The sequence below is a fragment of the Pristiophorus japonicus genome, chromosome 3 (assembly GCF_044704955.1).
Source record: "Pristiophorus japonicus isolate sPriJap1 chromosome 3, sPriJap1.hap1, whole genome shotgun sequence".
In the NCBI taxonomy this organism is placed as follows: Eukaryota; Metazoa; Chordata; class Chondrichthyes; family Pristiophoridae; genus Pristiophorus; species Pristiophorus japonicus.
In genome coordinates this window covers 221,354,232-221,366,656 of record NC_091979.1, presented here as the reverse complement: position 1 = coordinate 221,366,656, position 12,425 = coordinate 221,354,232, and the positions used below count along the sequence as shown (strand labels likewise).

General features: G+C 44.4%; 1 protein-coding gene across 1 annotated transcript in view; it reads left to right on the top strand.

Moving 5' to 3' along the window:
• The window catches only part of hk1 (hexokinase 1), a 154,093-nt gene extending 145,738 nt beyond the window's left edge, over window positions 1-8,355 (top strand). Inside the window, exons 15-18 of the mRNA XM_070876301.1 lie at window positions 4,681-4,864; window positions 5,331-5,486; window positions 5,578-5,811; window positions 7,490-8,355. Of these exons, the coding sequence (XP_070732402.1) occupies window positions 4,681-4,864; window positions 5,331-5,486; window positions 5,578-5,811; window positions 7,490-7,631 (716 nt within the window). The 3' untranslated portion in view covers window positions 7,632-8,355. The remainder of the gene's footprint in view (window positions 1-4,680; window positions 4,865-5,330; window positions 5,487-5,577; window positions 5,812-7,489) is intronic.
• Window positions 8,356-12,425: the final 4,070 nt, after the last annotated feature.

Below are 12,425 nucleotides of genomic sequence, written 5' to 3'. Positions count from 1 at the left end.
GCTTCAAAGTAGTTCTTTGCCTTTTCTGAAACCTTGAGTTAAATGTTAAGATTTAGCACCCACGCTCTGGAGCTTTGTCAGGGTAGATAGACTAATCGACTGTGGACGTTGTAACCACATTAATAACTGGGAAATTGGGAGGGCTGCCAACTGGAGCTCATTGAGCGAGACTCTACATCAGGAGCACTAACTTGTAAAACATGTTACCTTTGAGGTTACAGGGCTCATTTTTTCACTGAGTGTTTCCGATAGGAGCCTCACCTGCCAAGAGCATACACTACACGATTTTCCGACCAATTCATAGTTCAATCACTGCCCGCACGCGCACAAACTTCTGATAGTCACTCCATCGGAAGGGCAATGTCAAAAATGACCCCTTGTAGCTTTTTTTATTCATTCATGGGCTGTGGACATCGTTGGCAAGGCCAGCATTTATTGCCCATCCTTAATTTCTCTTGAGAAGGTGATGGTGACACACCTTCTTGAACCGCTGCAGTCCGTGTCCAGACTTTAAAGCACTAAAATTTGTTGTGCTAAATCACATGGAGGCCAAGGTTTGTCAAAAGGGAACAGGCTAACTGCCGAAGTAGTATAGTAAGTGCCCATTAACATCAGATCTCAGAGCCTCCTATATCGCAAAAGCATTGAATAATCCAGTTTTAGCATTATGCACAGATTGCCCGTAAACTTGTATCATCCTGGATTTTTATGTGCATTTTTTCCCTCATCAACTTTTGCTCAAATGTAGCACGCTTGCCTCAGAGCCAAGAGGCTGTGAGTTCAACTCCCACTCCAGCGACTTCAGCACGAAATCCAGGCCAACACTTCAGTGTAGTGTTGAGGGTGTTTTGCACTGTCAGGTTCCGTTTTTCGGATGAAACATTAAACCGAGGCCCTATCTGCACTTTCAGATGGACGTAAAAAGTCCCATGGCACTACTGTGAAGAAGAGCAGGGAAATTCTCCCCCGTGTCCTGGTCAATATTTATCCCTCAACCAAAGCCACTAAAACAGATTATCTGGTTATTTATTTCATTACTGTTTGCTGTGTTTCCTATATTACAACAGTGACTACATTTCAAAAGCACTTAATTGGCTGTAAAGCGCTCTGGGACATCTTAAGGCCATGTTAGATGCTACATAAGTGCAAGTTATTTCTTACTTTCTTTTCAGTTGTGCGTCATGTAAGGTGTGATCATGTACCCCCTGTGAGGAGCTGTGCTCACGGAAGCTGTGGCTTGGAGATAGAGTGACAACACTGTAGCCCTGATTCTCTGGCCTGGGCTCCCTGCAGTGTGACTCTCTGCTGCAGTTAGCTGTATAGGCTGGAACACTCCACAGAACTGCTCCCACTCTGCTGGTGTTACTTCACCAAAAGTGTGAGGGAAAACACTCGAGCGTAAACGCCGTGTCCACCGCATTTCCAGTGAAATATTGGCAGCGGACCACATCCTGTCCCCCAAAAGGGGAGCTGTATCTGCAAGTATCGTGGGACTTGTCGATTTCTTGCAGCCAAATAACTTGACATGGGACTTGGCAACAGATGATAGAATCATACAACACAGAAGAAGGCCATTCACCCCATCATACCGTGCTGACTCTTTGAAAGTGTTATCCATTTAGTGCCATCCCCCTGCTTTTTCCCCATAGCCCTGCAAATATTTCCTTTTCAAGAATATATCCAATTCCCTTTGCAAGTTATTATTGACTCTACTTCCACCACCTTTTTTGGCAGTGCATTCCAGATCATAACTCACTATGTAAAAATGATTTTGCTCATCTATCGCTGGCTTTTTTGGCAATTAGCTTAAACCATGTCCTCCGGTTACCAACCCGCCTGCCACTGGAAGCAGTTTCTCCCCATCAACTATCAAAAACCCCTCATAATTTTGAACACCTCTATTAAATCTCCCCTTTAACATTCTTTACTCCAAGGAGAACAATCCCAGCTTCTCCACTCTCGCCGCATAACTGAAATGATGTGTAAATTTATCTGCCTTTTTGATCCAGATGATTATTTGTGGATTAATTAAGGGAAGTTGTAGATTAATTAAGGAAGGCCTGCATGGATTTGTTCAAGGCAAATCGTGTTTAACTAACTTGATCGAGTTTTCTGATGAGGTAACAGAGGGTTGATAAAGGCAATGCAGTTGATGTGGTGTACATGGACTTCCAAAGTGCCACATAATAGGCTTACCAGCAAAGTTGAAGCCTATGGAATAAAAGGGACAGTGGCAGCATGGATATGAAATTGGCTAAGTGACAGGAAACAGAGAGTAGTGGTGAACGGTTGTTTTTTGAACTGGAGGAAGGTATACAGTGATGTTCCCCAGGGGTCGGTACTGGGACCACTGCTTTTCTTGATCTATATATTAATGACTTGGACTTGGGGGTACAGGGCACAATTTCAAAATGTGCAAATGGCACAAAACTTGGATGTATAGTGAACAGTAAGGAGGATAGTGATAGACTTCAAGAAGACATAGGCTGGTGGGCAAAATAGGCGGACACGTGGCAGATGAAATTTAATGCAGATAAGTGCAAAATTATACATTTTGGTAGGGAGAATGAGGAGAGGTTATATAAACTAAAGGGTACAATTCTAAAGGAAGTGCAGGAGCAGAGAGACCTGGGGGTATATGTGCACAAATCATTGAAGGTGGCAAAGCAGGTTGAGAAAGCGATTATAAAGCATATAGGATCCTGGGCTTCATGAATAGAGGCAGAGTACAAAAGCGAGGAAGTTTTGATGAACCTTTATAAAACGCTTGTTCAGCCTCAAATGGAGTATTGTGTCTAATTCTAGGCACCAGACTTTAGGAAGGATGTGAAGGCCTTGGGGTGCGGAAAAGATTTACGAGAATGATTCCAGGGATGAGGTGGATAGACCGGAAAGCTGGGGTTGCTCTCCTTAGAGCAGAGAAGTTGAGAAGTGATTTGATAGAGGTGCTCAAAATCATGAGGGGTCAAGACAGAGTAGATAGAAAGAAAGCGTTCCCATTGGCGGAAGGGTCGAGAACCAGAGGAGACATGAGGAAAAATCTTTTTGCGCAGCGAGTGGTTAGGATCTGGAATGCACTGCCTGAAAGGGTGGCGGAGGTAGACTCAATCATGGCTTTCAAAAGGGAGTTGGCTAAGTACCTGAAGGAAAATAATTTGCAGGGCTACAGGGAAAGGGCGAGGGAGTGGGACTAGCTGAAGTGCTCTTGCAGGGAGCCAGCATGGGCTCGACGGGCCGAAAGGCATCCTTCTGTGCTGTAACCATTCTGTGTTTCTATGAATTAGCAAATGAATTCAGGGCGGTTTCACCATTTACAGATCTGATTTAAAGATGATCCGTGTTCACTCAGCTTGCTGAAACAAATATTTGATACCCATGCTAATTGGGAGTTGTTATAAAACAAAATGTCCAGTTTTTGTCGCTTCCTCTCCTGAGGGCACTGACTCACATTGGGAGTGTCCCATGGGCACCAGTACCTCTCTCACTAGCCCTTAACTAGACGGAATGGATTTAACATTATCACTAAAAGAAGGAAGGAAGAGGTTGGGAGAAGTGTTTTACAAAGAAGGTTGTTCGGACATGTTATGCCCGACTGGTAACAGTGGCGGAAGCAGAATCCAGAATAACTTTTAATAGAAAGATTGATATGTATTTGAAAAATAAAAAATGAAAAGGATCTGAGGAAAGGGCAGGGCACTGACCTGGCACTCTAATCAGTCCTTGAGCTGGTTCTTTGATCATTTGATCTCTTTCTTTCAAGGAGAATGAGTGTGACCCAGCCCCACCTGCTCAACATACAGAATATGTGGTTGAAATGGAATCACTCTCCTCAAACTGACCCAATACCACTGCCCTCGCTCCTCTGCTCCCAGCCAGGCTCACTGTGACCATCAGCCATCCAGGCCTGCAAGCAAATGGTCAATCAGCTAGGCCTGGGACCCTGAATGGCACCTCCCTTCCAAGCCCCCTTTACCAAGATCTCTGCACTGAGCGGCGACTCATCCTCGGTCATTTGTCGTCTCTTCTACACTAACTCTTCACATCAACTTCCCAACCGACACAAACAGCCATCCCCCTCGGCCTCATCATCACATACGGCCTTGTCATCTCAAAGGCTTCAATCACCAACAAGGGGGTCCACATTGCCTGCTACTAAACCCAACCACCTTCACCATTTTCCCTGGAAAAAACTGCCCCTAACGTTCTCTCCAACAGACTCTTAAGCTCCCTAATTCAAAATCCTCCTAAGAACAGCTCTTCAATCTTGGCGTCAGTCACCTCCATAATGCAAATTGGCTGCTGCGTTTCCTACATTAATAGCAGTGACTACACTTCAAAAGTACTTCATTGGCTGTAAAGTGCTTTGATATGTCCTGAGGTCATGAAAGGCGCTATATAAATGCAAGTTCCTTCTTTTACTGTTCGGTTATGCTGGGAGTCCATTCATCTCCCTGAAGCAGTAGGTGATGTTTACTGCATTAAAGACAATACATGAACACAAATTGTTTTTATTTTTAAATCTTTGCCTTCCAAATACTTCTGTGTTCTCTGAACCTAAGGTGAAACTCAGAGTGAATTGCAGTATTCATTGTTTTATTTTAATTTGAAACCATAAGGCTATTTGTGTCATAATATTTTGATGCTGCAGTTTTTAATGCTGATGTCACTGTTTCTTCACAGGGACTGGCAGCAATACCTGTTACATGGAAGAGGCGAGAAACACAGAGACTGTGGAGGGAGACGAGGGGCTCATGTGCGTGAACATGGAGTGGGGAGCTTTCGGTGACAACGGATGCCTTGATGATATCAGGACGGAGTATGACAACGCTGTGGATGATCTGTCGTTAAACCAAGGGAAACAAAAGTGGGTTGATACAATGGTGATTTGCTTCACCAATCTGAAGCATTTTAGCTGGATTGGGGTTAGGGTATAGTTGGGTAATGGCAGCGTATCAACTGGAGATACTTCACCTCTGGCTGCATTTGTCTAACTTATGGGAATTCTTGCATTGTTTAAGGTTAGTGTGGGGGACCAGAAGCAGACCAGTGTCGATTCCCCACCCATATTTCATTGCTTTCAGTCAGCCATGATTTGTGGTGAGGTGCTGATATTTATATAATGAGCTGCACGTGTACGTCCAAGTTTTGTGCAGCGAGTACTCAACGCAAGGCTTTAAAATGCTGATTTGCTTTTGTGGAGTAGATTTAGATATTTATTGGAATATAAACAGAAACAGAATTCATGTTTATACAACAATTGGGATACTTGGGGATCTTAAATGGAAAATGTTGCAGAAACGTTTAACAGATTTTGTCTCTGACACTACCAGATATGAAAAAATGATCAGTGGGATGTATCTGGGTGAGATTGTGCGAAATGTGGTCATTGATTTCACCAGACGAGGATTCCTGTTCAGAGGGCAGATATCGGAGAGACTAAAGACTAGAAGCATCTTTGAAACAAAGTTTCTGTCCCAGATAGAAAGGTATGCAGTCTTTTTTTAGATGACCCATCCAGTTTGACTATGCTGGTATTCATGGCTGATGTCCCATTTTGTTCTCTACATCTGAATATAGTGACCGCCTAGCTCTGCTCCAGGTCCGTGCAATCCTTCAGCAGCTGGGCCTGGACAGCACTTGTGACGACAGTATCATCGTTAAGGAGGTGTGCGGTGTTGTTTCCAAGAGGGCGGCTCAGCTCTGTGGTGCAGGGATGGCTGCTGTCGTCGACAAAATCAGGGAGAACCGCAAGTTGGATCACCTGGAGATCACTGTCGGTGTTGATGGAACACTCTACAAGCTCCACCCACAGTGAGCATTGAACTTTTAAAATTATTTTTGTGCTGATTAAGATGAGGGGTACTGTGCTGAGGAATGAAACACTTTTCACTTCAGGCACCCAGTGTCAGCATCAAGCATTCTAAGGTCAAGAAGAGTACAACCAGATACAGAGTAAAGCTTCCTCTAAGTTGCCCCATCAGTGTGCCTCAGCAAAGCGCCCCCAATAAATCAGTGCACCATTTGTTCCATTTCACACCACAACCATCCTCAGGTCTGTCTGAGTAACATTGACGGTTAGTGACAAACTAGAGCCAGTTTTGTACTGTGGGCATATACCCTCTAGGAACTGGACTGATATTGTCCAAACTCATTCCACATTAGCCTAAAAATTACATTTACAATCAAAAATTAATGGATTAATTGCTATTTGATGGTTTGTCATTTAGAAATTCAAAAGATTTTATTTTTCATTATGACTAACTTCCAAATAGAAAGAACTGAGAGAGGCCCCGACATCGCTGATCCTAATGCCCCAAGTGAGCCTGTTTGTGGGGCATTCGGTAGAGGAGAAAGGGGCACAGACCTATAAGCTGGGACTTACGTGCAGTTCCATTGAAGTTGGGGCAGAGATGGGAGCACTGTATGAGAGTCTAGGGCTGGTAGACAGATAATAATTATATAAAAGAGGCATCAAATCACCTAGATGTCACTTTCCTTGGGTTATGCCAGATGAGGGTAATGTCTAAGAAACACCCCTGTAAACATGGCATTTAAGAATTGCCTGACTGTGCTTAAAGGCAGAAGTAGTTTAAAGGAGCTAGTGCTGTTCTGAAGTGTCCAAAAAGGATAGTCATTACTAAAATGTTTTACTGTAGCTGGCTTTGCCTGTGTGCGCTGTTCTAGAAGGCAACTTGATTCTGTTCATCACAATGGGGCATTCCTGGCCTTCGGCTCATTTCTTGTGTAGAATTCAGGGGGACCTCTTGCCCTGGGAGGGGCCTCACAGTAACAGCGACAGAATCGCAGGGCCTCAGAGTGACTCCTGCAGGGCCTCACAGTGATTCCTGCAGAACCTCAGGGCCTCAGAGTGCCCTGGGAATGGGTGTACACCGGGCGTGCCCTGGGAATGGGTGTACATCGGGCGTGCCCTGGGAATGGGTGTTCCAGGTGGTAATTCCATGCGAACTTTAGGGAGCACGTACCAGAAAATGACAGGTGCTGCTTGCGATTGAAATGAATGCACGGCGCCTGAGCAAGAAGATCTGAGCGAGCAAAGCACAAGCACAAACACAAAGACCATTTGAGGCAAACAACAAAGCTGCAGACTAGTGCATTACACAATGGAAGTGAGGCCGGCTTTCTGGTGCTTAGAGATCCTGTGTAGCACCAGAAAATGTCAGATCTGATCAGGTCCCTGCTATGCTAACTGTTATCAGTCAGGACTGCAGCACCCTGGGACTATAGGGAGTAGAGCAATAACCGTGGTCCCATTCCCAGCCAGAACCTGAGCCTTGCTTCTAACTCTGTGCTGTGCCTATATTCTCCTATCAGTCGGGTGTTTGATTAACTCCTGGTCTGTACTCCTGAGTGCACTGATGATGCTTTTAGTCACTTGGTCATTGATGATATGGTATGTTGTGGGACTGGGTTTAGGCAGAATTCATGACCAAACAATCACACTGAGATGTTGTTTCTTTTTCCTTAACAGTTTTTCAAAGATCATGCATAAAACAGTGAAGGACCTAGCCCCAAAATGTGATGTGACATTCCTGTTATCCGAAGATGGTAGTGGAAAGGGAGCTGCGCTTATTACAGCAGTGGCATGTAGACTTCGTGAATCTGGGCAGTAAGACCCCTCATGGACAGTTGTCAGCACTAACTCCTGGGACAGGGGTAGTATTGCATATTCCCTGCACTTTTCTTTTTAAAACAGCTATGGCTTGATCGTCATAGTTGAGGCTTTTCACAAGTGTGTTCTGCTGAGCACGGCATAAATAAACATGCAAAAAACTTCCGTATGAAATGCCAAAAAGAACAGCAGCAACACACAGGTTAATTGGAGGCTGCTGGATTTGCAAAAGTCCCAATTTCAAGTCATCATTGTGCTCTGTAACAACTCCTGTTTTATGCTTACTGTCACCCAAATACACTAGCTTTTAAACTGCCTGTTCACTGATTTTCCTAAGGCTGTTGAAGGGGATAAAACTGGAATTGAGCTCCACCTAACCTGCTTTGTTGTAGCTGTACAATATTGTAAGTAACAAAGGTATTCTGATTTACCTGTTGTTTGTTACTTAATTTGTGAAGTATTGTGTCGTGTCTTAACAAAGGTAACTTAAAATTCCCCCTGAGAAATGAAAGCAGTTGTTACAATCTGCATTTGTAGATTGCATTTTCAGAAAACGTCGTTGAGTGTTGTGTTACTCATTGCCGTCACCTCTTGTAGATGAGTATGTTGAGATTTGTGTAAAATGCATGCCTTGATGATGTAGCAGAACCTTTAATTTTATACACTCTAGTAGAGGCGCACGTGTTATTGATATTGTGAATACATTAAACTTGATCTGATGTGCATCATATAGAACACTGTGACTTCTTTGGGAGAACATTATGGGATATGGTCTGCACAGAGCGGTCTTAAAGGGAGTGGACTTAAACAGAGTGGTTTATTTGTGAATTTGGAAAGAGTGGGAATGCGGGGAAGAAAAGGGGCAGACCGGAGCAACGGCGGCAGCAAGCAGGTGGAGTATAAATTGAGCGGGAGGCCCAGATACAATGCAGACCGGAGCAACAGCAGAAGCAAGCAGGCGGAGAGCCGATAGCAACTCAATACAGGAGTGACGTCAGAAACCAAAAGTGACATCGGCACAAGGGAAGGAGCTGATTGGTGAGTTGTCGGTGTGTATTTTTTTTGTCTTCGAGTGTTAAGTTTATTTCATAGTTTAGTTTATAGTCAATTAACTAGAGGCATGGCAGGGCAGCTCAGTCCCGTGGAGTGGCATGTGTGAAGTCCTGGATGCTTCTCGTAGCCTGGACGACCATGTGTGCAGGAGGTGTCTCCAGCTGTAGCAACTTAAACTCTGCATTTCGGAGCTTGAGAGGCAGCTAGAGTCACTCGCAGTGCATCCGTGAGACTGAGAATTTCATGGATAGCACTTTTCTAGAGGTGATCCACCCCACATCTAAAGAGTGTGCAGGCAGGGAGGAAGTGGAAGACTAGGCAGGTGGGGCAGGAGTCCCCTGAGTCCATCTCGCTCTCCAACCGGTATTCTCTTCTGAGTACCGGTGGGGGCGATGGTGCCTCTGGGGAGTGCAGCCAGAGCCAAGTCCACAGCACCACGGGTGGCTCAGCTGCAAGGGTGGGGGGGGGGGGGGTGGAGTGAAGAAGAATGGAAGAGCTATAGTGGTAGGGGATTCAATAGTCAGGGGAGCAGACAGGTGTTTCTGCGGCCGCAGACGTGACTATTGAATCCCCTACCACTATTGCTCTTCCATTCTTCTTCACTCCCCCTGGTATGTTGCCTCCCTGTTGCCAGGGTCAAGATTGTCACCAAGCGGCTATAAGACATTCTGGGGGGAAAGGGTGAACAGCCAGAGGTTGTGGTCCATATCGGTACCAATGACATAGGTAGAAAGAGGGATGAGATCGTTCAGGCAGAGTTTAGGGAGCTAGGAGAGAGCATAAAAAGCAGGACCTCAAAGGTAGTAATCTCTGGGCTACTACCGGTGCCATGTGCTCATGAATACAGAAATAGGAGGATAAAGCAGATGAATGCATGGCTGGAGAGATGGTGCAGATGGGAGGGCTTTAGATTCCTGAGGCATTGGGACCATTTTTGAAGGAGTTGTACAAGCCGGACGGGTTGCACCTCAACGGAGCTGGAATCACTATCCTTGTTGGAGGAGTTGCAAGTGCTGTTGGGAAGGGTTTAAACTAGCCTAGCAGGGGGATAGATTCAGAAGGGAGAGAAGCAAAGCTGGAATTGGGCAGCAGAAAAGTTGAAAGTGAATTTTGATGACGGAGGAAACAGCTGCTGGAAAATAGACGACGAGAGTTTGGCAGCACTAAATGGGATATACTTCAATACAAGGAGTATAGGGAATAAGGCAGATGAGCTGAGAGCACAGATAGACACTTGGGAGTATGATATTATAGCCATTACTGAGACATAGCTGAAAGAAGGACAGGTATGGCAGCTCAATATTCCTGGTTACAGGGTTTTCAGACAGGATAGAGAGGGAAGTTTAAAAAAAAAGGAGGGGGGTGCAGTATTAATTAATGAAACCATTACAGTTGTGAGAAGGGGTGATACATTAGAAGGGTCATCAAATGAGGCCATATGGGTTGAATTAAAGAACAAAAAAGGGGCGATCACACTACTGGGAGTGTACTATAAACCCCCAAACAGTCAGAGGGAGATAGAAGAACAAATATGTGGGCAAATTGCTGAGAAGTGCAAAATCTAGAGAGCTGTAATAGTGGGGGATTTCAACTACCCTAATAATTTGGAAAAAAGCAGTGTGACTGGTACAGAGGGTGCTGAATTCCTAAAATGCATTCAGGAGATCTTTAGCCAGAATGTAACAAGCCCAACAAGGGAGGGGGCGGTTCTGGACTTGGTTTTGGGGAATGAAGAGGGGCAGGTGGAAGGGGTATCAGTGGGAGAGCATTTTGGTGCTAGTGATCATAATTCAGTAAGATTTAGAGTAGTTATGGAAAAGGACAAAGTTCTTAATTGGGATAAAGCCAATTTTGCTGAACTGAGATGAGATTTTGCCAAAGTGAACTGGAAACAGCTACTTGATGATAAATCAGTGTCAGAGCAGTGGGAGGCATTCAAGGAGGAGATCCTGAGGGTACAGAGCAAGTATGTTCCCTTTTTTGAAAAAAAGGTGGGGCTAACAAATCTAGAGCCCCCTGGATGTCAAATGATATACAGGGTAAGATAAAGAAAAAAAGGGAAGCTTTTGTCAGATTCCGAGAACTCAATACTGCGGAGTGCAGGGATAAAATTAAAAAAGATATCAGGAAAGCAAAAAGAGAGCATGAAAGAATATTGGCAAGTAAAATCAGGGAAAACCCAAAGCTGTTTTATAAATACATTAAGAGCAAGAGAATAACTAGAGAAACAGTGGGGCCTATTAGAGACCACAAAGAAAATCTGTGTGGAAGCAGAAGATGTGGGTATGATTCTTAATGAATGCCTTGCATCGGTTTTCACAAAAGAGAGGGGCGATGGATTGTGAAATGTGAAATATTAGATTATTAGACAAGATAAACATAGTGAGAGAGGAAGTATTAGAAACATAGAAAATAGCAGCAGTAGTAGGCCATTCGGCCCTTCGAGTCTGCACCGCCATTCAATATGATCATGGCCAATCCTCTATCTCAACACCATATTTGCGCTTTTTCCCCATACCATTTGATGTCTTTTGTGTCTAGAAATCTATCTATCTCCCTCTTAAATATATTCAGTGACTTGGCCTCCACAGCCGTCTGTGGTAGAGAATTCCACAGGTTCACCACCTTCTTGGTGAAAACATTTCTCCTCATCTCGGCCCTAAATTTCCTATCTTTTTATCCTGAGACTGTGACCCCTTGGTCTAGACTTCCCAGCCAGGGGAAACATCCTCCCCACATCCAGTCTATCCAACCCTGTCAGAATTTTATATGTTTCAATGAGATCCCCTCTCATTCTTTTAAACTCTAGTGAATACAGGCCTAGTCGACCCAATCTCTCCTCATACAACAGTCCTGCCATCCCAGGAATCAGTCTGGTGAACCTTCGCTGCACTCCCTCTATGGCAAGTATATCCTTTCTTAGGTAAGGTGACCAAAACTGCACACAATACTCCAGGTGTGGTCTCACCAAGGCCCTGTATACTGTAGTAAGACATCCTTGCTCCTGTACTCAAATCCTCTTGCAATGAAGGCCAACATACCATTTGCCTTCCTAACTGCTTGCTGCACCTTCATGTTTGCTTTCAATGACTGGTGTACAAGGACAACCAGGTCCATCTGTACATCGACACTTCCCAAGCCATCACCATTTAAATAATACTTTGTCCTTATGTTTTTCCTACCAAAGTAGATAGCTGCACATTTATCCACGTTATACTGCATCTGCCATGTGTTTGCCCACTCACTCAACCTATCTAAATCGCCTTGCAGCGTCTTTGCATCCTCCTCACAACTCACAATCCCACCTAGTTTTGTGTCGTCAGCAAACTTGGAAATATTACATTTGGTTCCCTCATCCAAATTATTTATATATATGTGCGTGTGCGCGCCCGTCCATCCCAAGCACTGATCCCTGTGGTACCCCACTAGTCACTACTCGCCACCCTGAAAAAGACATGTTTATTCCTACTCTCTGTTTCCTGTCAGTTAACCGCAATTTTCAATCCATGCCAATACATTGCCCTCAATTCTATGTGCTTTAATTTTGCACACTAACCTCTTATGGGACTTTGTCAAAGGCCTTCTGAAAATCCAAATACACTACATCCACTGGTTCTCCCTTATCTATTTTATCAGTTACTTCCTCAAAAAAAACTCCAGTTGGTTTGTCAAACATGATTTTCCTCTCATAACTCCATGTTGACTTTATCTAATCCCGTTGATATTATCTAAGTGTCCCATT